Source organism: Onychostoma macrolepis, chromosome 01 (assembly GCF_012432095.1).
Source record: "Onychostoma macrolepis isolate SWU-2019 chromosome 01, ASM1243209v1, whole genome shotgun sequence".
Taxonomy (NCBI): Eukaryota; Metazoa; Chordata; class Actinopteri; order Cypriniformes; family Cyprinidae; genus Onychostoma; species Onychostoma macrolepis.
The window spans coordinates 25139553-25166785 of record NC_081155.1 but is presented as its reverse complement, the minus strand read 5'-3'; the positions used below and the strand labels follow the sequence as shown (position 1 = coordinate 25166785).

The 27233-nt window shown below is 37.0% G+C and overlaps 2 protein-coding genes across 4 annotated transcripts in view; one reads left to right on the top strand and one right to left on the bottom strand.

The window, feature by feature from the left end:
* The window catches only part of nt5c2b (5'-nucleotidase, cytosolic IIb), a 27479-nt gene extending 9781 nt beyond the window's left edge, over window positions 1-17698 (bottom strand). Inside the window, exons 1-13 of one of the 3 annotated variants that reach the window (XM_058767929.1) lie at window positions 17599-17698; window positions 15444-15567; window positions 12561-12634; window positions 5980-6097; window positions 5762-5857; window positions 5565-5656; window positions 3922-3979; window positions 3178-3271; window positions 2926-2979; window positions 2744-2827; window positions 1558-1599; window positions 1359-1466; window positions 496-562 (exon numbers count right to left, since the gene is read on the bottom strand). In XM_058767929.1, coding sequence (XP_058623912.1) covers window positions 496-562; window positions 1359-1466; window positions 1558-1599; window positions 2744-2827; window positions 2926-2979; window positions 3178-3271; window positions 3922-3979; window positions 5565-5656; window positions 5762-5857; window positions 5980-6097; window positions 12561-12634; window positions 15444-15547 — 991 coding nt within the window. In that variant the 5' untranslated portion in view covers window positions 15548-15567; window positions 17599-17698. Of the gene's footprint in view, window positions 1-495; window positions 563-1358; window positions 1467-1557; window positions 1600-2743; window positions 2828-2925; window positions 2980-3177; window positions 3272-3921; window positions 3980-5564; window positions 5657-5761; window positions 5858-5979; window positions 6098-12560; window positions 12635-15443; window positions 15568-17472 lie in introns of all 3 variants that reach the window. The other 2 variants (XM_058767844.1, XM_058768001.1) reach the window with 2 other exon arrangements.
* On the top strand, window positions 16588-27233 carry inab (internexin neuronal intermediate filament protein, alpha b). Its single transcript, XM_058768101.1, has 4 exons — window positions 16588-17114; window positions 22116-23288; window positions 24078-24202; window positions 24456-27233. Exons 2-4 carry the CDS (start codon window positions 22251-22253, stop codon window positions 24709-24711), a joined length of 1419 nt encoding a protein of 472 aa, XP_058624084.1. The 5' UTR covers window positions 16588-17114; window positions 22116-22250; the 3' UTR covers window positions 24712-27233.

The following is a 27233-nucleotide window of genomic DNA, read 5'->3' as shown; positions in this document are numbered from 1 at the left end:
CACTTTACAATAACTGGGTAATATCTAGGCACTAGCCATGAACCTAAACCTAACCTTAACCCATGTAATTACCTTTCATTACCCAGTGCTTTCTTTGGTAAGTACACATTCTGTAAAATAAAATGCAACTTTAACCTTTGTTAAAGTTAGTTAATAAAAATACAAGTCTTTATTGTTAGTTCATGTCAGCTCAGCTTTATTAAATAATGTTAAGAGAACTTTTTATTTTAATAATATATCAGCAAATGTTGAAATGAACATTAACTAAGATTATTCAGTGCTTCAGAAGTATTTTTCATGTTAACTAATGCGAGTATTACTGGACTAAGTGACTATCACACGATTTATCACTGCACGTGTACAAAGTATAGTAAACCAGATGTCCTTGTGATCTGTGTTTCAAGGCCTTGAGGAGATACATCCGTGTGTGTGTGTGTGTGTGTGTGTGTCCATACGAGTGTGTCATTTGCATCTTTATTCAATAATTTCCAGTACCTCCAGAGTAAACAATGCCATGTTGTAAAGGTCCAGTGTATGTTCCTATTTTCAGCCGCCCTGTAGTCTGTGACAGAGAATATATTGATTAATAATCAGACTGTCTGTATATTCATTCCATGTACTTCAGTGGTTCTCAACCAGGGGTACAGGGCTCCAGGGCCCACAAGATGGAAAAAAATAGGAAAAACAAGCTTTAAAATAAGTAAAAACATGAAAGGTTGTGCAATTTAAAATAATAATAATAATAATAAAAAGTCAAGAAAGCTCTAAAATATTTTATTGTGTAGAAATACCAAACAAATCTCTGGTGGCCTATATTGAATATTGTCTTAAATGATGGGGGTCTTGGAGTCAAAAATGTTGAGAAACACTGACAAACATCATTACTGTTGGCTATTTTTGCCAGCACAAATAAATAACAACTCACAAAGAATAAATTGTGCCTGTCCGTCTCACTAAATTAACTATGCAAATCAAGGAAAGGTTCAAATCCACCCACAAAACAAGAACTTAGAGCAATTTTGCATTTTGCACTGCTCGTTTTGCATCTTGGAGGTTAAACTGGATTGTGGGGTTACAGACAGGTTTTAGCTCTAAAATATCTTTCTTAGAAATGGCAAAACTGTTCAGTGAACTGTTTAGCTGCTTTACACTGAAAAGGGAATTTTCCTCTCTAATTAGTTCTATAGTGCTCAGCAGACATCAGTATAAACGCTCAATACTCAGCGCTAACTAACCTTCTGTTTGACCGTGTTGTTCAGCAGGATAAAATGTTCCAGAATGTGCAATACTGCACCTGCTGACTTTGAGATTCTGCTTCTGTTTTTGTAATAGTAGAGCTTTTCGTTTGATGTACTCACCGTATCCACCTGTCTTAGAACAGTTCCCTCTCCAAAAAATAAAGGCTTTCGAGCATCCACTAGGATGAGGTCGAAGTATGACTGCCATGGACGGTGTGGAGTGCCATGCTATGAAATAAAACATTATTATGAGCAACACTATATGACAGGAAACTCTTTTGAAAGGTTTAATGACAGGCTGGAAAAACAATGTCAATACCTTTGGGCCATGGGGGAAGTCAAACAAGTATGTCATAATTTTCTGTAAAACAAATCAAAACACAAAGATGATGGTTTGTATGTGTCCAAGTTTTAAAAAAAACAGTTGTGTGTGCAATTGTCTATTGCTCCGATTTAAAACCTAGTGAGCTGCATACAAAGGGATTTTTAAAGGCACAAACTGTTCAGAAATCATAGCTTAACTATGCTGCTTACTTAGATTTAGATTTATTTAGTAAATGATTTAATAAATTAAATTTAGCAAATTGCTAAAAACTTAAAATCAAGATGTAAGTGTACAGTTTTTCGCATTTTAATATGCACCCAAGAAAAAAACTCTTATTTTTTCAACAATTATTATTTTTTAGCTCTCAAAGTTTAAAAGTGTGTTTTGTAGACAAGAAAAAAATAATTGAAATGAAAAAAGAAGCTCTAAAAACTGTATTGGATAGATATTGCTATTTGTGGGTAAAAAAAAAAAAAAAAAAAGATTTCTCAAACTGCTAAAAGCTAAAAATTGTAATGCAAGCGGACACTGTATTTCTTATTTTATTTTGTTCCCAACAAACAACTGTCATTTTTATTTATGAACCAGGGTTAGAAGATGTGAAAATATGAAAATAAGGACATTTTAAAAGTGTATTTTCTAGAAAGAAAATTAAATAATCATCTTCAAAAATTATACAAAGCTATAAAAATTATAATAATTAATAAATAAATTTAGTAGTTTTTTTAATTTATTTTTAGTAAATTGCTATTTTTAACAACAAAAAAATAAAAGCCAGAAATTTTGATAAAAAAGTTAGTTGAGTGTAGCACCATATTTAAAATTTGACAGGAATGAAAACAAGGCTTAGGGACAGAAGTACAATGTATTTAATGGATTATTTAACAAGAGACTGATTATTCAGCTTATGAAACCTTTCAGTAGACCAAGAGTTTTGAAAGCTGTTGGTGTAAGAATTACATAATCTGTCAACCCTGATTAAGGTCTATTAAAATTTATTATCATAACCAACCTTTGTGTGTGGTATGTTATTGGAGTGCTGAACTGTTCGCTTACGCAAATCAGCCAGTGTAAAGCGATCCAAATCTCTGGATCATGTTTCATGTTCATGATTCATGTTCTCAATATGCAGCTAGTCCTGAAACAAATCTTATGTATGTATTTGCATCAGTAAACTCACGTCTGTGTATTTGTAGTCACTGTTGGTGGCTAAGAAAACTTTAGAAACTTCATTCATGCGGCTCAGCAGCAATGGCAACTTGGCCTTTAAATAATAATTTAAAAAAATCAGTTATTCTCAGAAATACAACACAAACACAACAAGGCATGTCAGTAACTTCAGAAATTAAAAGAAATACTTACATCTTTCACAACATACTTCTCCAGGTTTTCCACGGTTTTCTCCTTCAACGTTCCCTGAGAAAATAAATAAAACCTTTAACAACAGAGCAAGTTTATGATACACATCTAAAACACTTAAATCAGGAATCCAGTACCTACCTGTAGCATTTACATCCATTTCACAGTTAATCATAGCTTCCTGCTATTAATGTACACAGCAATGTTCCTTTGGCAGATTTCTCTGACAGAAAGAGAAACAGAGAACCTTTTTACCTTAAAATGTACCCAGTCTACAGCATCTCGGACATCTTGGAACATGCTCTTGAAGGACATGAAGAGGTCTCCATCCTTAAAGCCTGTTTCACAGCTAAAGGTTTAAAAAGAACAAAGGGACAGCAGAGTAAGAGGCTGAGCTCCAGCTCTGACACACTTTATCGACAGTCAGACATGTTTAAATGGGACAGTCTTCCCTTGTTTGAGGTTGTCCGAGCCAAACAGGAAAGCTCTCTCCCCCTAAAAGGACCAACAGGTGTTTCAGAGGACATGCATCCATACCAAAACACAAATCACAGACTATTACGTTTTAACAGATTTTATCTAGACTAAATAGGTCTGGCTGTTTTTTTTTTTTTTTTTTTTTTCAGAGGATGAGTAGAATTATTTCCATGCCATTTAAAAGTTATAAATTGAAACTTTTTATTTTACATGCATTATGGTTAGTCATTAGCCAGTTACAGTAAACGGATGATAAATTATGTCATGCACGAACATGAATCCAACCACAGACTACAATCTGCTTGTGTCATCCTGTTTTATAGCATCGTTGTAAATTTTTTTATGCTGTATTAGGATTTTCTTATCAAGACATAACGTGTTTGCTGGTGAACTGATATAGAGAGCTTCAAATAGTCCTCACCCAGTAAATTATACTGATTTACTGATACTGAATCAGTGGTATGGCTGTATGCAGTGTCCAAGGCAACAGAGTAACAGAATCATAGTCACTGGAACTCCTACCTTGAATATCGGTCACAGTTTGAGAAGAAGTCAACCAGGCAGGCTAAAAGGTATGTTTCTGTGAAGAGAGAGAGAGAGAGAGAGAGAGAGTAACTTAGACAAATTCTGTTATATTCTGGGAGAAAAGGAAAAATGTATCCACCTGGCAGCACAGTATGTGTCCTCCTGCCATCAATGAGGGACAAAGGCTGATCCCTCCTTTCCATTTATAACTGCTCTCTGTATTCATTTAATCATTTATTTATTTATTTTATTATTATTATTTTTTTTTTACCTACATGTATAATATGGACATGTATATGTGTTTCCCCATGATTTTATTTATCTGTATAATGCATGTATTGCTTTGGCAACATTGTGATGTTACACAGTCATGCCAATAAAGCTAATCTGAATTGAATTGAATTGAGAGAGAGAGAGAGAGAGAGAGAGAGAGAAACAGATATAGAAAGAAGGAGAGTGTGAAAGTTGTTCTCAGATCCAGATTATTTTTGTATATAAATTCAATTATATACAACTGTTCAAATATTTGGGGTCAGTAAGAATTTTTTACAATTTATTTGAAAGACCAATGACAGTAAAAAAACATTGAAAAAAAATGTCCACTTTAAATAAATGCTGTGCTTTAGTACTTTCAATTAATTTAAAGAATTCTAAAAAAAAAAGAATAATAATAATAATACAAAAAATTATTACGGTTTCCACAAAAACATTAATCTGCAAAATCTATTTTCAACATTGGTAATAATAATAAATGTTTATTGAGCAGCAAATCAAAATAGTATAATGATTTCTGAAGGACCATGTGGCACTGAAGATTGGAGTAATGGCTGCTGAAAGTTCCACTTCACATCAGGAATTAATTACATTTTAAAATATAATCAAATAGAGAACAGTTATTTTAAATTGTAATAATATTTAACACAATATGACTATTTTCACTATATTTTGAGCAAATAAATGCAGCCTGACAGCAATCACAAGCATTTTTGATGAAAGTGCATTTGAAAAAGCAACAGAACATTAGCTATTTATTCTTGAAAACAATGCACTTATTGCAGGTAAGAAGGTATTTGTCTAAAACTCTCACGTCATTTGATCAGTTCAAGTCACAATTTGCTTTAAATGGAAAATTCTGGTCATATCTACTCACCTAATGTCATTCCAAAAACATGGCCTTTTTTCTAAACGAAATAGCAAAGCTGCTTTTTTCCATATGTTCTCATATTGCTTAATGATTATGGATCAAGTTCAGTTGGATCGTAACAGTTTATTAAAAGTTACATTTCAAATTATGAATGGAAAAAAAAACTGCTTTAAATGTAATTAATGTGTTGCAAATATGACCTTAAATTTCAAACCAAAATGAATCTCTGAATTAATCACATCATTACTCACTCTTTTCTACAATATACCAAAAAATATACAAAAAATACAAAATCCGGAGAATAACTGCACACAAATACAATTGGAACCTGTTTCTGATGAATATATACATTAGGGCAGTTAGTCAATTTTAGAACAAAGATTCTCAGATAGTTACTCCTCATACGTAAGTATTACGAATCAAAAAAGTCACTGTCAATGCGTCTCTGAATGGCAGGCAGTGACAGGGCTATGTAGGACAGTGATTAAGTGCCTACCTGGAAGGTTAAAGAGTGTGTTGAGGATGTAGAAGCGTTCTGTGTCATCACGCTGGATAAACTTGTTGGGATAGAGCTCTCGGGTGTCAGGGCTGGCAGGGAACACAGGAACATTATGAGCATACTCCATAGGTTTCATCAGAGTTCAGTGACCAAGACCATCCAGGCAGGGCTTGATGGTGGCCGGGATTACTCACCCTCGCAGGAAGTTAAAGCCATGGACACAGACCAGGATGTTTCCATAAGCATCTACCTTCAGGAGGTTGCCATACATGGTGTCAAACACCAGACCTCTGTAAATACAAAAAGGAAATAAAGGGTTAAATGTGTTATTTATCCTATAAACATAATATAAAATGATAGTCTTGGTACTGACAACTGTCTCAAATATGGTCTGTCAATGAGAGTTCATTACCTTGTAGGGAAAGTGGGGTCATAAACAAATCCGAGCAGTTCCTGCGGGTAGCCGATGGAGACCAGCCGCTCCACAGTCAGATCAAAGCCCAAAGATTCGTATTCAGGTGACTTGTATACTATTGATAGAGAGATATTCAGTAAGATATATTGAACAGAACAATTAAAATAAACAGACTACTATAAAATTACATCTGTTAGATCATGTAGGGTCTTATAAAATTAACATTTTGTTCCCCATTTTAGTTCAGTTGTGGCCACATTGTTCTAATTAGTTCCCTCGTTTTAGTTTCATTGTGGCCCCTTTTTACTAATTAGTTCTTTAGGTTTAATTTACCTCAGTTGTGGCTTTTGAATTAGTATAAAAGGGAATAAATTACTGCAACATGGCCATTGTAGCTGTAGTCCGTAACCTTTTTGTGTTCAAAATTTAAACAATAAGCGAGTGCACCATGAATCCATTTTCCAAACCGTGTTTTTGGCTTGTCCTGAATCACTTTGGTACACCTATAATAAGTGTTTATATTCGGACTATTTTAGACTGGTTCGGGTAGGCACCGCTGCGGAGTAGCCCAGAGCCTGCGTGACTCGTCATAGAGATAAACAGAGAGAAGTAGCTCCAGCTACAATGTTCTTCCGCAAGACTCACGCAGTTCCGTTTATTAACCGCTAGAGCGCCAAAAGTTACGGACTGCAGCTTTAACTAAAACAAGAATCCCCTTTGTGATCCCCCATGTTTCCCTGCATGCCAAGTACACTCCTAAACACTAAACCTAAAAGGTACATTTTAAGTTTACAATTAAATGGTACATATTAGTACTTTAAAGGTGTATATTAGTACCTTTTCGAAAGGTACCCTCCCAGAGTTTTGTACCTTATTTTCCTCAAAATGTGCAGGGTTCTATATTTTGTTACATGCTAAAATATTTGTTGCCCAAACAATTCTCCCATTTACAAACTGTTGGCGCAATGATTAAAATTTTTGGCTGAAATTACTGTAAAATCCCTTCAAGCTAAGTTTATTCTGGAAGGGATCTCAATAGCAACTGACCCAAAATAAAATGTAAAGATGCATACATGGCGGCGTAAGTGTTGTATTTAAAGACACTCTGGGAGCGCTCTGTGATCCGTGTCGACCCCAACCTTGTCCTTTCACAGAGCGAGCAAAGGGTACCAGAACATTCACATTACAAAGGCTTAGCAGGGCCATGTATGCTCCGTGATCTAATCCAATATGAAACCAGACCCACTTGCCCTAAAAGATTTAAACCCAATTAGATCCCAAGCCTCTGCAAAGGGATTTGGGTGGTATTTCAGCAACAAAAGGCATTTCGTGAGACCCTAACCACAAAATCTGTTGTTCCATCCTGACACCCAACTGAAGAAGAAATTAAAATTAGACAGACATGTATAGAACAACGGCTTCAGCAAAGATGGGGGTTACTAAACTGTATAACGACACGCTTAAGCTCACATCACATGTTGTTGTGGAAGAGCTGGAAATGTGTTATGCTTGTTGTTGATGAGGTGGCAGGTCAAAGGGCAGAAACCCAGTAGGATCTCTTGAGAGTATGGAATGAGAAGAAGAGGAGTGCCTCAGGGTGAACTCCTAGATCCATTGCTAATGAAGGCTGAGACATGTTTGACCACAACAACCTGCTTGTTTTTTTGCCGGAATGTTGTTTTTCTGTAATAGGCTTGTGTTTGTACAAGTCTGAACATTGTTTGTAAAGATAAGTTCACTAAAAGGACTAGCTTTATTCTGTTATGGTACTTGAGAACACCTTTGTATCTGCAATTGTTCTACTTTGTGCAGTCTCTCTCTTTCAAAGCCATTACTCTCAATAAACAAATAAATAAATTCCTTGATAGTCATTGACAGCTGTGAGACATTTGATATAACAGAAAAAATAGCAATGGTTCCACACTGTCAAAGACCTTTGTTGACCTTTGACCAAAATGCTGTGTTATTTTGTATAAGCCGCAACAGTGTAAAGAGTTTTTCTATTTTTTCCACAGCTACTAATTTCTTTGGTATTTTACTAATCCATACAGCCTACCAAAGCCTAGTTTTTTCAGTTCCATCTAAATGACTTCACAATTTACCAATCTTTGAGTTACATGAGACTTGTGTTGGAGGATTGCCTCCAGTGAGTTTCATGGCCTGTTGTAGGCTTGTGTCTCTACAGATGTATGATAGACAGGCTGTGGAGGGGGAGGCGGATAGAAATGAATTCCCCACAGAGCCATGGCCAGAAGTACAGGCACATAAAGGCAAGCAAACCCCAACAGAGTCACTAACTCAGGCCAGATTCTTCCACCCAGATAGCAGCTGTACACAAACTCAACTGCCCCTTCCCTTTCTGTCTCTCTCTCCTCTCCACGATGTTCCACGAAGCTACAGTGAAACCTATTTTGAGCCTCTTTTTCCCTCTCAGTCACTATTCCCATCATCACTCTTTGCTTAACTGCATACACCAGTGTTGACCTTGGACAATGTTGGCCTTGAGCTAGCATACTCCTGCTAGGGTGAAAAGAAAATATTTTTGGCAGTTTTACTGAGGCTTGCAGACAGAAAATCTATACCCCATTATATGGCCTACATTAAGAATAGGTAAAGGTTTGAGAGGTGAAATTAGTTTACAAACATATTGACAAAAAGACAGGTATGCATTGCTGTGAAATACAGGTCAAACCTCAGTTAACATGACCATTAATGTATTTACAGTTCAAGTGAAGTAAAGGAGCCTCAGAAAGATTTGATCAACTATTAGCCAACAGCTAGTTAACATTATGAAATCCGTTTCTCCTTATACATAAAAATAAGCTTAAATAAATAAGCTGGGAAAATACTCCTTATACTTAAAATATCTACTTGAAGTGGCATTTGAGATTTCAATAATTCAACAACATACTTAATGCTAATGTAAATAGTTACTTTTAGGGTGTTCACATTTGGGTTCACTCTTTACAAAAACCATCTAACACTTCCCAATTCAAACGTCTTCAAACGTTCAAATCCTCAAGCGTTTATTTTGGTAGGAAATTGGTTAAATGCTGCAAACTTCTTTGCACAAACATGTTAAAAATTATGTAAATATGAATGTTAATTAAGTGAACCTATAGAGCACAAATGCACATTAAGCTAAAAGTTTGTGAGAAGTGGCATTTATCGAGCAAAAACATGGCAAACTGCAAAAGTGTAAATGAAAACAGTGCCGCTCTTCACTCTGAAACACGCAGTGCAACAGACTATTTCGTTCTTTAATTACATTATAACCTTTTATTAAATAATCGCAGTTATTCCTTAGCTTCCTCAGTAGTTTTCAAACCCTGGGAACTAGGGCTGTGCAATATTTATCGTTCACTCATTTTGCAAAAAACAAATAAAAACACATCTTGAGAGTCCAAAAGCATTTACTGTGTGATGAAGCCTATTAGAATGCAGTTAGAGAGCTATTATAATTCAAGGTTTGAAAGAAAAAATATCCCTGTATGGGTTTTTGCTTTGTTATATTTACAAGATATGATATAGTTAAAGTACCCCTATTATGGGTTATGAAAGGTTCGTATTTTGGTTTTGGGAGTCCCCAACAACAGGTTGACATGCATGCAAGGTCAAAAAACACTTTCACTTTCTTATAATATGCATTTATTTTTACCTTATTTGCTCAACGACTCCCAAACGATTCGCTCAACGATTCATTTTTTCAAACCCCTCCTTTGCGTGACGCTAATATAAGGCGATTGGTCGATTTCATTTAAAGCAGGGTATGTGAGCTTTTTACGCTCCAAAAGCAGCACCTAGTGGCAAAGAATTAATTTGCATTTTCATTCAGACCAACTTGAAAATCAAGTTTACCCAGATCTGCAGGTGCAACAAGTGGGCGGGCTGTTTCATGTTGACGTCAACAGGAAAGGCTTGGGATTTGTTTTAAAAACGACTCATTTCAATGATTCAGAGTCAACTCTTTCTTTTGAGAGACAATAACTTTATACACGGTGAACTTTCAGATTTAAAACTTTGCAGGATGTTTTCATTCACTTAAAGCTGCGTTACACACTGCTTGAAAGGTAATTTTCAAAAATCCATAATAGGGGCACTTTAAGTAATAGGAATTTAAAATTCGTTCCTGAATTAATCTGTTTTTGAACAAATTGTTTGAGTCATTGATTCAGTGACTTATTCGTTTGAATGAGTCGTTTGAATGAACGATTCAATTAATCACTCATTAAAACACGGACTTGCTGTCACCTACTAGCGGCTTTAGTGTCATATATATTTATCCATGACAGCTCTAAACCAGCCAAGGTACAAGCACGAATACACACTCAGGAAAATATAGCTTAATTACCATATAAAAATAAAACAAAATTCCAATAAATATTGAGATATCATTTTTTGTCAATATCGCACACCCCTACTGGGAACCCTGCCCTAAACCAAACATGGTTTGCTAACCTGGCAAAGCTGTTGTTCAGCTGGTTTATCTGGTCTGTGACCAAAACCTTTCCTGGTGATCAGCTAAGACCAGTAAATTCCCTTTTCAACAGGGATATGAGTTTCCATGGGCAAGATCGAATCTTCATCATCACCAATTTAAACTGACGCCAGAGAGCTTTCATCTCCAGTATTACTGAAGGCAGTAAGATGACACCAGCTAAATTATGCATTAATCTTCTGTATACATGACACAAACAAGCGTTCTACTTGTCCACTCTATTACATTGAGGCAAACTGATTATTAGTCAATAGTGAAGAAAACGTATTTTTCACGACTATTTGCATTGACCTGTGTGTCAGCATAGAGCCACCAAGGCCATGTAGATTCATGTTTCTTTCACTATACACTCCTGGACAGATTATTACATGTGTGTTCAGAACGAGGGCATGATGTCAGGCTGGAGTTCATAGATCAGGTTACCTTCAGCAAGAAAATAAAATTTGTATCATCTTGCAAGGTACACAAACTCCCCCAACCCCTCAGTCCATTTATCAAGCTCTCCCTGACTAACATGCTTTAGCTGCATTAAGGCTCTGGTTGACTTTGGATTATTCTGTCAGGTTTTGCAGATGCACCCTTAAAGACTGTCTTTAATTTACTAAACTGATTAAAAATCTGAAGTGTTCTGAAATTGCTCCGCCATTTAAACAGCGGTTTTTTTCTCTGTCCTGTGAAAAACCCTCTGGTCTATACAAAGAATGCAGAGGTGGCGGATTTCATCAGTGATTTAATGGACTGTCAGGTTGAAGAGCTGTCAACACCAAGCTTAGATGGAGAGTTTGTGCAACAGCTCTTTCCACGTGCAGGGTATTATCTGGCACGCTGGTCCCAATCACAATGGGGATTTGGTTATGGAATGGACTCAATAAGCAACAGGAAATATTAATCAGGGCTTGGAAAGTGGTCTTAAAACCCTGCATGGTTTGATTTAATGCATTCTTGATCTCAAAGCCTGGATTTAATATCAACAATAAATGCTAACATCTATTAATATTCTATTTTAGAGCCACAGAAAAAGAAAATTGGTCTCCACCAAGAGTGAAAAGTAAAAATTTGTCTTGAGAGTCTTATGAGCATAACATACCGTAATTTCGGAATAAATAAAAGATTGCTAAGAATTAAAGAATTGTGTGTAATTTATTATACCTTTTTATTTATTATACCTTTTTTATGAAGTCATGAGAGGGAGTAAATGATGACAAAATTTTCATTTTTGCTATCTATCAAGAATGACATATTGTAAGATTGTAAGCATTTGTGTCTGTTTCCTCTTATTGATTGTGGATCTTTGAGGACCTCTAAACTGTGGTTGCAACTTGATCAGAGGATAAGAAACAATATAGCTTCGTACTTGTAAACATTTGCACTTGGTTACAGCCGGCTGTAATGTGGAGGATGTCAACAGCTGAGCAGCCTCAGAATTTAGCTTAAGCCATATTAGCTGCTGGCTACGATACACGCTATCCACATCTAAAGAGTCATCCATTCTAACTGTCAAAGAGCTGATCTACTTTCGCAGGGCCCACAGCCCGGATTTAGTGAGGACCTCCATCCACCACTAGCAGCTGAGTCCCTGGGACCAATAACAGAAAGCAAAGGGATTTCAGAAACCCAATGCATCTGATCCATGTTAAACTGTTGCACCATAAGAATCAAACCCTCTCTTATTTCAGGTTCTTGGCTGACCTAAATGTCATAAATAAATTAAGCTGTAAATAAGGTTACTTGTTTATTTTGATGGTCGTTCCAACAAACTAAGCCCCTAGCCAAAGACAAACTCTAGGATTTAGATCATATAAAATGAGGCAGTTTGTGTATACGAGACATCACCTCAATTTTCCAGATTCCAAAACCAGACGAGGAGTGGCTAAATATACCCAAGAATTCTACTGTAAGAATTCTAATGTTTACCCTGAGATTCTAAGCAAGAGTGTTACTGGCTCTAAGAGACGCCCAAACATAAGGACAAATATTATGTTTGTTTTTTTTGTTAGAAATTGGTACATTCCTAGGGTTGTAGAAGCAAAGGGGACTGTGAACATTTAAGCATAATCAAAGGAAGTAGGAAACAACTTACCTGCTAAAGTGTAGTCCATGTCAAAGCCGAAGCATTTAATCTTCTCCATGGCCAGACTTCTGTTCACAAACACTCTGGGGAAGAAGGTGAAACAGTCAGAGGTGTGTTTGATGGCAATAGTCTGCAATTCTCAATTTTGAGAAATTAAATAAAATAAAATGGCTCGCGTTCAGAAAACAAAATTTACAAAAAAAAAAAAACCTACAGTATGGCATTCCCGGCAATAAATAAAGTCCCATCCCTGGGCCAACATGCTAAGAGTGATCTGAATTTATTTTGAACACTGACAGCTCTATGCTTTAGTCCACAAGCCATGATATCTAATGTCGGGATATGAATACAAAGGAAATTCTGAATCACTCCCTGTGTATGCATATAATCTCACACTGACACAGATAAACCACAATAACAATAACTGACAGATATTTGCACTGCTATTGCATCCATAGTTTTACAAGAGATTCAAAGTTTATGTTGCAGCCAGAAACAATATCAACAACATAAAATAGCGTTTTTAAACTTTCAAACAGCAGCTGAATACATGTAATGTAGTATATTTTTATTACATAAAACAAAGATAAAAAGTGGAAATGCTAATCAGAGATGTCAGAACAGTATTAAACGCATTTGCAACCCTATAAAAATTGACAAAACTTTAAAAAGAAAATCATTACTACCAAAATAAAGTTATTTTGATCAACCCTACCTTGTGGTGGCATAACACTGGACTACATCCCATGATTCACTTTTCCAAGTAGAACCCGCGCACTGCATTCTGAGTGGATGTCACTGCTCTAGCTGGTCTGTCAAGCCCATTTCTCTGTTCACCCTGTTACCCCACAGCAAACAATAGCCCCCTCTCTCTGCTTTCTTGTCATTGAATTTCTGACTTGTTGCAAAAATGATTGTGCCAGTTCTATAGCATTCTCTGTTGTTGTGCCAGTTGTTGAGTTAGGGGTTGTTTGCTTCCCTTCAAAGACATCTAGAACAATCAACAACAGCAGGAAGAACCAGGCAGGTGCAGCGGCTCAGACAACAGAGTGTGCATCACTAGTTAGAGACAGCTGGTAAACAGATTACTCTCGTATCTCCAATGGATCCTCATTGTTGCACTATTCTGTAATAGGCTACTTATACTGTACCAGAGACACTATAAAGGGGAGGAGACAAACCTCTCGTATAAAAATAAATGGAAGAAATATGGTGAATGGAAGAAATGGGAAGTCCCACCTTTCAGCTAAAAGTATTATAAAACTTTATAAACACGCGTGAGTTTGAGCTTGTCTACTTAATAATAATATTTGTTTACCAATGTTTTGTTGAAAATAGGGACTTATCAAAATGAATAATTAACCAAAACACAGAAATCGAAACCGAAAATAATATATTTGGGTAGTTCAATTTGGTTAATTGAGTAATTGGGTAATTGAATTGGTATGCTGTATTGGGTGTCATGTTTTCAGGTCATAAACTAAATTAAGTTCAACAACGAGCTGTCTCTTGATATTTCAGCTGAATAAACTTAACATATTGCTGTTTTAGCATCCTTTTGGTCAATCATCACCCTCCAAAACTATTTTGGACAAATATTGTCTTTTTTTTTTTTACCTGATTAATTTTGGTTGCGGAAATTGTGTATCACTAGTTGAAATGCCATCTTCATAAACAGATTGGAAGTTTTCAGTCCCATGTAGCCTTGTATACCAAAATGGCTGCCACGTAAAAAGGACTTTGATTGTTCTCTACAGCGATAAAGGTCACAGATTTTGTGTCATTAATAAAAGATATAGAAGATATTGACAAGTTGGATGAATTCCACCTTAGTTCTTGATCATCAGAGTGATAGTTTTCAGTTTCTTGCTTTTTGCCAACAGTACATAAATAGTCTGGGTGGGAGTGATACTAAGATGAACGTCGCAAAAACAGACTTACTTAAAAGAAACATGATTTTTTTTTTTCTACACAGCAATGAGAGTCACAGATTTTGTGGTCATTAATGTACATCAAGACCATATTCTTTTTTTTCTTCTATTTTTTACAGCTTCACCACTACGTTCCACAGAGTTAGCAAATTTTTCACTGCATATCTTACACACCAGATAACACCACTGACTTTGGACCTCAAATAGACTGAACAGAGAGTGGAATCCCTGCCATGACGCTCACATTTACTTTTCCTTATCTAAACCCACTTATCTAGGTAATGGAACAAGGCAGTGAACTTTTGGCTTCAGCACAGAGAAATGTAAAGGCAAAGTTCACGTATAGCAGGAAGAGTAAACTACGCTCTATTTCAGACGTGACCTTTGGTTGGATTAATGCCACAAGTGACGGTGTGCTACAGGGGCAGATTATTGAGAAGAACCGAATGGCACACCTCTTATCTACTGAAGATTGCATAATGCCACTGCATGGCAAATTCCATACTTGTGGGGTTGCACAAGCTCCTCTATATTCCCTAATCACATGTTCCATGTGCCCGTTTTTTTCTATGTAGTTTGAAACATCGCTGCAGGGTTTGGCCTATAATTAGGAACTCCATTCTTTATTTTAATTTAAAATCCCAATTTACCAGAGGAGCTGCTGTCTAAATAATAGGATCTTTTCCTGACAGAGTTGCTTACATTCTTAACGTGACTCATAAAATGTAAAAACATGGAGTATGGTGTGCTCAGTGAAAACTATTATAAACTCAGACTCAATCGGCTCTTTTAAAATCAGTGGACTGCAAACAAATGACACTTTATCTAAATAGAAATAATTAAAGATTAAGCACAAAATGCAATTTCCTTTTAAGGAGATGATGTCTCTGTATTCTAACTGACAAATATATCTTTCTAAGCCACCCAAAAACAGTCATTATACAGTCAATTTATTCTATACCTATGATAGGCCTCTCTCCTGTATTTCTTCATCGCCAGGCCATCCATGTTTGCCGGGAGATCTGCATAGTCCTGAAGTCGATCGCTCCATGACGTCGTCATCATTAAATCTCTCAGTTGTGAATCTGTAAAAAGATTGAAAAATCTCTTAAATACTTTGAGAAAAGAGAAAGAAACAGAAAAACCTTGATTAATGTTTTTTAAGTGGCACCATTAAAGTATGAATGCACTCAGATTTCCTAGATTGGATTAGTAATTTTCTGTAGATTTTATCACCTACTAAACAAGCCAATACACAACTGCTGCCTGTTTATGTGCCAACCTCTAATCTAATTGCATCAGAATCAAGAAAGACAAACGTAACAACTTGATATGATTATCTGAGTAATTTAAACAGATAGTCTTTAAACACTTTGTCTGATTGTTTCTCATCCAAGAAAAGCCCACCCAGGCATTTTGAAACCAATTTCGTACTGCTGACTGAAATGTTTGACAAACATTAAGTCCTCTATTACATTTTCACAACTCCTGGTAAAGATACTATGCGTTCCAAATGAGCTTTCCAACTCAAACAACCTCTGTGTTTGAAATACTTGGTTTCTGGTGTGGAAATGGTTCAAGTATGTGAACAAAATAAAGGCAAGCAACCAGAAAACAGAAAAACCTCTCTTCCTCTTGAAAGAAGTTAAATTACACCTTACAAAAAAATGTAAGCACCATCCAAACTATTGAAGCAAGATGAATGACATGCAGCATAAAAGCTTGAGTCAGCAAACTGGGGCCAGTGGCCTTCACAAAGGCTGACTTGCACAAACAAGCTGGAGACCTTAAGGGCAAAGGAAGGAGATTTTCCCACCAGCCGTCTATTTTATGATCGGTATGCTGAGGGAAAAGGGGATGTGAGACAGTAGAGTTTGAAAAGAACTTCAGGCAGTGCTGACATCATTCTCTTCTGTAATATAATAATAATAATAATAATATAAAAAAACACGCTCACTCTTTTTGAAATATTCAGACATGCCCCCTAGGACAAACACCAGAAAAAAACAGGCCTCCTTGCAAAAGAAACAAAACAAAACAATGCTTTCATTTAATACGCAAATAAATACCCCAAGCAGGCAGATATAATGGTTCACTCACTGTGGTCTGTCAGGCTGATTTGCATATAAATTTTTGGGAAAACCAGAAAGAGAAAAGGGTTTTCTTTCTTTTGAGTGCATTTGGTCCTTGAACACCAAATAGACACACACACACACACACACACACACAAAAAAAAAATATCTTTGTTTATATTGGCAGGATGTTCAGCTATCATGGGAGAAGTTGAAGGTTGATGGGTTTTGGTAACTTTTCAGCATGTATCTCTATATTTAGCAATATTTAACACTATACACACTTAACAAACAGTGGAAATTAGATATTAACTAATACCTAAACATGGTTTGAACCACATTTAGCTTCAAAATCTTACAAGCCATTGCCTCCTCGCAATAACTTAATGACAGCAGCAGTAAGAGACTAAACGCTTGTGACTAAAACGTACTCCTATAAACTGAACTAATTTGTTGACTTGCTCTATTTAGATGCCTTTTCCAGGTCATAACCACAAAAAGTTACATTCAGCTGTTGAAAAACAAGGACAAAGCCTCGAAGACGGTAGAAGAGCTCGCTGGTAAGCAGCAACAGAATTTCCCACGAAAATGGCTGAAACAGAGCTTGACAATCAAGCATTTTTAGACAGTTTTGATATGTAAAGGATGTATTAGCATTAAGCATCCACGGTGTTCAGTATTGCGCCTGGTAGGCTATCTTTTTTATTTACGCTAGTGTAAAATATATTTTCACTGGAGTTCGTCAGAGCCTGGCTGAACACAGCGCATTGATAAATATCACTGTGAGCTTCGCGCAAAACATCAAACATCACCAATCTATTCAAGCTGAACACAGGCAAAGAGACAAGCAAACAAACAAACCACTGACACTAACAACAACAACAACAACTGTAAGTTCAACCATATTCGCTCACTTACCTTGCTTCCGTCAGTACACAAAAGCTCAAGTGCACAGGCAGCGCTTTGTATACAGTATCAATATATCAGATATCAATAAGACTGAATGCACTGCAGTAGCTACTCAAGTGAAGCAGCAAGTCTTACTGTTAACGTGAATCAAAAGCTCGTCTTTTCATAACCGTGCTGTAAGCAGTTGTTGAGGGGCAGGACGAGGCGGCGCTTCCGATGTGGCTACATCCAGAGGAGGTGGAGCAAAACCTGTCATGACATCAGAGACGGAGAAATGTGTCATGCCTCTTGAAGATGGTTGGTCTACTGACAGCTCATTGTTTATAGGACTTTGCCATAAGGTATTGCAGTATTTGTTAACATTAGTTAATGCAACAGTTAAAATGAACTAACAAACATGTTCCAGCATTTTGACCAATGTAGCCTGTTGAACATATAAGGAGTTTTCAAACTGGGGTCCGGGGAAAAGTTTAGAGAAGAAATGTGTAAAAAAGAAATAAAATATATAATTGAACATTCAATTGAACATACAAATTGAACATTGTATGTTGAACTGTTATGAACTAAAGAATTATTTAGAAATTAACATTAACCAAGATTGTGTTAAAAATATTGTTCATTATTTCATGACTAATTTTAGAACTATAGAAATTTAGGTAACACTTGTTGACAAATTTCGGTCTCATTTGTTAACATTGGTTTATGAACTAGCTAAAATTAACTAATAATGATCAATACAATATTTTTTCATCTTTGTTAATGCTGGTTACAGTTTTTTTCAACTGTTTACACACATTTCCAAAACTTTGCCTCTTTAAAAAAACAAAACAAAAAAAAAAACTTTACACTTTAAACTTTTTTAAAACTTTACACACAAATCCAAGAATTGCACACACAAAATGCAAAATGCCTCACATCGCTTGAATAATGAAGCACAAAATATCACAAACACATCTCAAAAGCAAACATTTGCAAACACCTTTGCGATAATATCAGTTCCTGTTAGATTTTTGTGTGTTAGAGAATTGTGAGTTGTGTTTTGCAAAACGTTTTATGAAAGTCAAAGGCTGAGAATTAGTTTTGCGGATTCAGTGTGTAGTTCTGGTGTTTGAGTGTCAGGTTTCAGAAACTGTGATGAGTAACGTTTTTGTGTGTAAGCAGTTGAAAAAAAAAACTGTAATAAAAATACAGCTTTTCATAGACCTACAGTTTTCACAAGCAAGTGATACATTTTCAAAACTCTTAGTACTAATTTAAGACCATCAAAAAATGCACTCTTTTCAAACATTTCAGCATATTTTTGATTATATTATTGCAAAACACAAAATCATTTTCATTTAATTTTCACTAAACATCATGTTTTATCTACATAAAACTTTCATTCACAGTAATTGCCTTTCATAATGCTATTACTATCAAACTTTCCATTTGCATCTCTTTTCTGTGTTTTATTTAACCTATCACATCATTTAACCTGTCTGATCTTGTTAGTCAATGAATCATTGGTACAGCCATAGATTTCTAGATTCTATAGATCATATGGAACTTGTTTGGAGTTTCTGAAATGGATAACAATATAATGATAATGACTGTCTTTCGGATGAGACGTTAAACCGAGGTCCTGACTCTCTGTGGTCATTAAAAATCCCATGACACTCATCGTAAAGAGTAGGGGTGTAACCCCGGTGTCCTGGCCAAATTCCCTCCACTGGCCCTTGTCTATCATGGCTTCCCAATAATCCCCATCCACTTGATTGGCTCTATGACACTCTCTCCTCTCCACCTGTAGCTGGTGTGTGGTGAGCGCACTGGCGCCGTTGTCCTGTGGCTGCCGTCGCATCATCCAAGTGGATGCTGCACACTGGTGGTGGTTGAGGAGAGACCCCCCACATGATTGTAAATTGCTTTGGGCGCTATATAAATGCCTCATTCATTAATTCATTCATGAATTCTCGTTAAAAGCTTAAGCTATTTTTCTCAGATAAAAACCACAATATTCAAAGCATGTGTGTGTGTGTGCGCACGTGCATGCGTGTGTGTGTGTGTGTGTGTGTTTGCGATAGAAAGAGAGTTAGAGAGAGAGAAAAAAACATTTGCATTTTGTGAACATTGAACCAGACAGAGTAAAGGAGAAGAAACAATGACTGTGAATCTAGACTGAGCAGAGATGCTTGGGTGAAGACTGTCAAATTACCGTAACTCACCCTTCATCTGAGAAGTCAGTAGATTCGGTCATATTGCATATTGAGAACATCTACTGTATCGGTAGCATACTCTGTTCTAGTGTTCCCTGTCATACCTTCATCACACCTTTTGATAACACACTGAATAGATACTATTATACAGACATTATAGAGTTTATGTTAGTTAGGTATACTTTGAGTGTATTTTGTAACAACTGTAATCTGTATTACTGAAACATCTTTAATTCACTAACAAAGGTGATTTGAAACATGTATTACACATTGTTTGCTAGTGAAATGACTGATTGTTAAAAGTACTAAATTTAAAGTAGATTATAGGCCTACTATTGTGTTTCGGTGATTAAACCAAATGTTCTAATCACATATTGCAATAATCCTGTGTTTTGAAACAGTGGTTGTGTGGACTGAAATTCTGTATAACTTGAGTTTTGAAAGATTGACCAATGGCAGTCTTACAAGTGTGATCAGTTTGGATATTTGCACCAATAGTTTTGAAAATGTACATCTTTCATGTGAAAATATCACCAAAGTGGAAAAAGTAAACGTTATAGTAAAAAATTCATATTAATTAAAATTAATAAATGCTGTTGAAGCATTGTTGATCGTTAGTTCATGTTAACTAAAATAGATAACTAATGCTGACTAATGAAAGAATATCTAACATTATGGTTGTTTGAGTTATCAATTTAGTGTTTCATAGTGGTTTTTGAATATGATTTCAAAATGTAAAGCAATCCAAATGCTATCCGTTTATACAGTACCACCAAGATGTGGGTCTTGTTGTCTTTTCTGCCTGCTGCCACAATGTCTGCTCCTCAGATTATACCACATTTACAGAATACCATTTCACCACCTGCCCTGTGCATTATATGTTCACCACATATTTAGATATTTATATAATCCTCAATGCTCTTGAGTATTGTATGTCATTAAACTGTAAATTGCGCTGTCTCCATTTAGTAAGCTGTTACACAAAAATGTCTGATTTTATGAATGATGTGAAATGATGTGAGGTTGGTTTAATCAAATTAAATAATATATTTATTATTTTAGTAAAACCAGTTATTTTGGATGTTTTAGAGTGTATTAAACTAAAAATGTACCTCATGGTACAAAGCTGTCATTGGGGTGGTATATTATAGGTACAAAAGCTAAAAGGTACATTTTTGTACCATTATTTAGTACTTTAAAGTACGTATACTTATTCATATTTGTAAGTATTTATATACCTTTTGAAAAGGTACCCCCACAGTGACAGTTCTAAACTTTTGTTCTCATATTGTATCAAAAAAAAAGAGAAAAACTATAAAATAAAAATAAATAAATAAGGAAGAAAAGAAAAGAAAAGAAAAGAAAAGGTATCACAAGCGTCAGCTGGGCTAAACCTTGCTTTGCTTGTTTGCCTGCAATCTGTTGGGATCTCGAAGCGCCCAACAGATGGCAGCACTGTATAACTGTCCCCTTGTCATAGACATAGGCCTATATTTACTGTGTAACCCTATCTTACAGAGCTTTTACAGTCTTGTCAAATTAACATATTATTATGACTATATTACATTCACGGATTATAGAAAAATAATTCTATAGGCTGTTTGTGAATTTTGTTTGATATGTGAGAATCTAGCCTAAGTTCCTTTTGCATTAATATTTTTATAACTCAAAACGGACAAAATTAAATTATTACTATCTACACTGTACACATGTTAATAATTTGGTAGTAAATAGTCTAAATAAAAAAATAATAATTCCACAGTAATACAAACTATGAATTACCTACACATTTACAGATAAAGATTTATATTAACCTATTGGCCATTAAAAAAAAAAAAAAAAAATGCTACAAATCATTGGTTTATACATTTACAGAAAAAGGAGCATTCCCAGAATTCCCTGCACCACCCATCGCAGTTGAACCTAATGAACTCGTCATTACACTTTTGGCATTTCACACAATCAATTTTTTATGAACAGATCTTAATAGCAAATTTAACATAACTTAACTGTATAATTTAATCACTACATGTGCAGAATTGTGAAATATAACTGCCATAGCCTACGTAATGTTTGTAACACCATCACTTAATTTTATTTGAACACCATCACAGCAAAAACTTTTTCTAATAATAATAATGATAATAATAATAATAATACAAAGTTTATCACAATGACATGTGTTCTTGACAGAGTTGTGTGTTATTTTGAAAGGTGGGGTGGCAGTAGGTAGGCCTATTTTTCACAGATGTGACGTGATGGTGTATGAGAGCGTAAATAAACGATATGATATTTTGCTGACATCAGCACTGCGCCAAAAAGGACAGTTCCATCCGCTCGCTGCTGCCGACCCGAGTCTCCAGTGAACACAACACCTTCCACGGGAAAAAAGCACTCTTTGCGCCTTTAAAAGTTAAAATAACCTATAAATCAGCTTATTTGTCGTATTTTTTTCAGGGTCTGTCCATCTGAAACATCTGCAGTAAGGGAGGTTGAATGCGAGGAGCAGCACGGGTAAATTATTGATTGGGACAGTCCTGCTATAAAAGGAGACGCCGCCTGGGTTCTGCTCCTTGTCTTCAAAACGCCAAGATGAGCTACGGATCCGACATCTACTCCGCCTCTTCCTACCGGAAGATCTTCGGGGACTCCACCCGCTACTCAGCCTCTCCATCCCGGCTGAGCAGCTCCCGGAGCGGCTTTAAGTCCCAGCCCACGACCCGCTCCAGCACCCCAAGCTCCTACAAGCGCACCACCCGATCTGCCTTCCCATCTTCATCCTTGACTCTGGAAAGCTTCGACTTCACCCAGAGCACAGCGCTTAATAATGAGTTCAAAATCATCCGCACCAACGAGAAGGAGCAGATGCAAGGGCTCAATGACCGTTTCGCGATGTTCATCGAGAAAGTTCGCAATTTGGAGCAGCACAACAAAGTGCTGGAAACCGAGCTCGTGACCCTGCGCCAGCGCCAGACAGAACCGTCCCGTCTGGCCGAGCTCTACCAGCAGGAGATCCGAGAACTGCGCTCCCAGCTCGAGGAACTTAACGCGGAGAAGAACCAGATGATGTTCGAGCGCGACAACATTGAGGAAGACCTCCAGAAACTCCAGGAGAAGTTCGAGGAGGAGATGAGAATGCGCGAGGAGGCTGAGCAAACGCTTAGAGCTTTCAAGAAGGACGTGGACAACGCCACCATGGTGCGCCTAGACCTGGAGAAGAAGGTCGAAGCCCTTCTGGACGAGATCAACTTTATGAGAAAGGTGCACGAGGAGGAGGTGACTGAGCTCATGAACATGATCCAGGCTGCCCAGGTGTCCGTGGAGATGGAAGTGGCCAAACCCGACCTCACCTCCGCCCTCAAGGAGATCCGCGGTCAGTACGAGGTCATGGCGAACAAGAACTTGCAGTCCGCCGAAGAGTGGTACAAGTCCAAGTTCGCCGATCTCAGCGATCAGGCCACCAAGAGCAACGAGGTCATTCGCGCCAGCAGGGAAGAGCTCAACGAGTTCAGGAGGCAGCTGCAATCCAAGACCATCGAGATCGAGAGCCTAAAGGGCACCAACGAATCGCTGGAAAGGCAGATTAATGAGATGGAGGACAGGCACAACGCTGAGGCCATGGGCTACCAGGTTGGTTCCCTCAATTTTGATCAACTAAGTTAAAAAGGAATGGATGTCGGTAAAGAGATTCACTTCTTTAAAATGATCACAATTATTGAGAATTTCCGCGTTTTCTTAAAACAACCAATCGATATCAATTTTGTTTAAAAATATAATAACTAGTGTTTGAAATTTGTGTTTCTGTTAACCAGACAGCAGACAAAAGAGCCCCGTGAAATGGGCGTGACCACAGCAAGCGACTGTGAATGTTACTGCTCCTCTGTCCATGGTGCTAAAATTACTTTTTGACAGTTAAATGAACAGGCTATATTCGATATTTTATTCATAAGGTTTTCCAAACCTTTTAATAAATCAGCTACCATCAAATAATGATGACATGTCACTAAATAATGAATGTAAGTGCTTTCTTTGTTCAGGGTTTCAAAAATAAATGTTATTTTTTATTTTTTTTATTTCTTTGTGCAGGGTTTCAAAAATAAAAGTTCTTCATTGGCATCAGTGGTTTCATGAAGAACCTTTAACATCCGTGAAAACTTTCCATTCCACAAAAGATTCTTAATAGTGGGAAGAGGGTTCTTTAGATTTTTAAGGATTATTAGATTTTAGTTCTTTACATTAAGAAAAAAATGGTTCTTATAAGAATTGTTCTTTGGGGAACAGAGAATGGCTCTTTTATTGCATTGTTACGAATATCCGTTATTTTTAAGAGTGTATGGAAACATTTCTAGTGTCAAATCAAACAATTCAGTCTAAATGCAGCAGGATTGTATCATAACTATATCATGTAACATCACCCAGGATACAATTGGGCAGATGGAGAATGAGCTGAGGGCGACTAAGAGTGAGATGGCCCGTCACCTTAGGGAGTACCAAGACCTGCTGAATGTCAAGATGGCGCTTGACATAGAGATAGCTGCTTACAGGTAATAAACAATGTTTGTTATTGATATGTGAAGGTGAATGGTAGTGAAATGTGCATTTTGGCTATGCTTTGTCAACATAACTGACTTGACTAACTAAAATGAAAATCACGAGAACTGCTTTAATGGAATTAGCTAATGTTATGGAAATGTATTCCATTGTTCTCTCTATTCATTCTGTTTAACACCACAAATCCACCACACCCTGCCTCACCACCTTCTCTTTGTTCACCCTCTCATTTATTATCCATCTCAGGAAACTGTTGGAAGGGGAGGAGACACGTATCACCACTGGGATAAGCTACCCCACCCCCGCCTCAATGTCCAGCTACAGCTACCAGTCCCGTATGTACGGCAGCTCTAGCGTTAGTGGAAAGAAGGAGGTCAAGGATGATGACGACAAACATCAGCAGAGCAGCAAACCCGGCAAAGGCTCGTCCCAGTCCGACGACTCCAAGAAGAGTGACAAGATCGACTCTGGAGACGTGAACCCCACCAACCAGAAAAACTAAACATCTCAACCCTCTTTCTTTCTTCCTCTCCTCCCTCTGCCTTCTCCATTACCCTCTTTTCCCTTTTCCCGAGCAACCCCCCTCCACAAAGGGGGTCTCAGAGAGGAATCTACCATATTTCAACTTATTCTCCACTAAAGCCCCGTTCACACCAAGCACAGTAGCTATAAAGATAATGATAAAGATACGGTTCTAAAAATCGTTCTCAATATTAAAGAATAGCAGAGTCCACACCACAACTATAACGATAAAAGCACAGAGAAACGATATTGTTGGAATCACTTTCAGAAGCACTTTTTCCAGCTGATGAACGATAAAAACATTGACACCCAATCAGAATCCATCCTGCTATAACAAGCTCGCGAATTTAAAGCGGCAGATGCGCGAGTGTATAAAATAAACAGACGATATCGTTCGCTGGTGTGGACGCTAATATCGTTATCTTTATAGTTATCGTTCACCTCCCACTCAGTCACAGGCAGCAGTCCTTCTGTAGCAAACCACTTACTACTCAATACACACTCTTCGATGCATACTGTATGTTCTCTGTTTCCAGGGCTGCACTGTGAGTCTTATCGCCACTTTTAACTGCACTAAAACAGGCTTCTCTCAGCACATTGCGTTAAACAAAATGTCTGTGTGTTTAGCTTTGGTGAAGGTAGCTTATTGTGCTGCAGTGCAAAGCCTGCACAAAACTTGACTTGCAATAATATTTTCTGTTTTACAATATAAGCTGAAAACAAAGCAGTTATTGTTGTCTTTGAATCATGCCAGCCCTAGTAATAATGGCATCTAGGAGTATCTGCATCAGAATTGCATCTCCAGTTAACTTCTCAGCATGCTCATAATGCATTCTTGCCAAAAATTAAATGAATAAAAATCTGAAACTAGACATGTATAGTTTCGAAAACACTCCACCCAGCCAAATTCCTCTCCAAGACTGCTCTTGATTCCATTTTTAAACACATTCTACCCACTTGCCCTTAAAAAGCAACAAGGATTTGAGCCTAATAGCAAGTCCTCACTGCATGAGGTGTTTCTGCTGTTTGCATGGTGACTGTATGTGGGTCCAAGAGAAGTTTACCTATACTTTCATAGCGGTGTGCCTGCCATTCCTCTCAGTACTTAAGGCTGCATTAGTTCACCAGCCAATGGGCAAGACTGAGAGCAAAATGTTACACAGTACTGCTGAAGCCTTTCACATGCTGCTAAATGCTTGTGATTAATACAAATTCTGACAAATACTTTATAGCCAATCGAGTCAGGGCACTTAATTGTATGTAAACAGCATCTCATCCATATCAACTGTCAGAATGAAGGAATATGGAATGATTGGGAATACATTGTAAAAACATGGTCAATAGAAATATAGTGTGAGTGTGAAACAAGAAATAGAAAGAAAGGGCTTGTTTGAGCCAGCATTAAGTTCAGTTTACCTTGCTGCTTCTGAGTCCAGAATTGGTTGCGTTTGGGCGGCTGATACAAATATTATGAATTTGTTAAGAAAAGTAACAGTATATACTTAGAAGTTAGAAAATGCATTAATATTTCAACATTTTACTTGTGGATGCCTGAAGCACATTTACAGAGTGGAAATGCTATCATTAGCACAACTATTCACAATGCATCTCAAACACCTAAACATCATACTTGAATCTAGTGTACTCTCATACAAAGAAGTGCACTGTCACAGTGAACCTCCGTTAACCATGGGTCAACAATGAATCCCTTTGGTTAACTTACGTATATTAAAAGGTAATGCTAGTGAAATATCTTCATAACACTTCTGCTACACTGCCAGGTTTTGATACCACTTGCCTCTATGTCATGGCTTTGTTAAGCCTGACTTGCTGCACTCTTTCTATAGACAGTTTGAACAGATTGATAAAGTTGGGCTCACTTTAAGTACTATATGATGGGAAATGAAGTGAATGGATTTCTTTCTCTATCGGAATTCATTTTTCCGATGAACACTGTGACATCGGCATGCTTAGCTGCGAGGGAATGTCAGGCAAATCTGGAATTTTGTCTTTACGTTCTCACAGATGCTCCTTAGGCCTGGTATCCTGGTAAATCTGAACATTTTGGGATTGCTCTGCCGGTTTTGGGAGAGCGAAAGATGATTGCAGAAAGCATAGTGACACAATGCAGTTTGAAGAAGGAGAATTTCAAACCTGCACTGCCAAACTTTTGTAATGCATGTGCAATCAACATCCCACCATAAAAACTGCTTTTACACCAATATAAAACAATCCATCTAAAACATGCTACTGTTTATGTATGAATGCTCTCGGTTATAAAAAAAATGCCTTAAGCCACCAGCAGCTTTCTGAATCTGGCAGGATGTGCATTAACCTGTTATTTCTGCTAAGAATGTGACTTTGTTTGCTATTTAGTGTGTAGGGGCCACTGTGTACTGGATGACTGAAAACTTTAGGAGCTGAATGTAGTTGATGTAATTTCTATTTAGTCATTATCTTACTGCTGTATGGCACATGACCAATAAAGACTTGACATTATGA

What these genes read in the sequence shown, in the direction of transcription:
- inab (XM_058768101.1), top strand. Translation starts at nt 22,251, where the DNA reads ATGAGCTACGGATCCGACATCTACTCCGCCTCTTCCTACCGGAAGATC. An exon ending in CTGAGGCCATGGGCTACCAG is followed by an intron (nt 23,289 to 24,077) that starts GTTGGTTCCCTC and finishes AACATCACCCAG; the next exon opens with GATACAATTGGGCAGATGGA. An exon ending in ATAGAGATAGCTGCTTACAG is followed by an intron (nt 24,203 to 24,455) that starts GTAATAAACAAT and finishes TATCCATCTCAG; the next exon opens with GAAACTGTTGGAAGGGGAGG.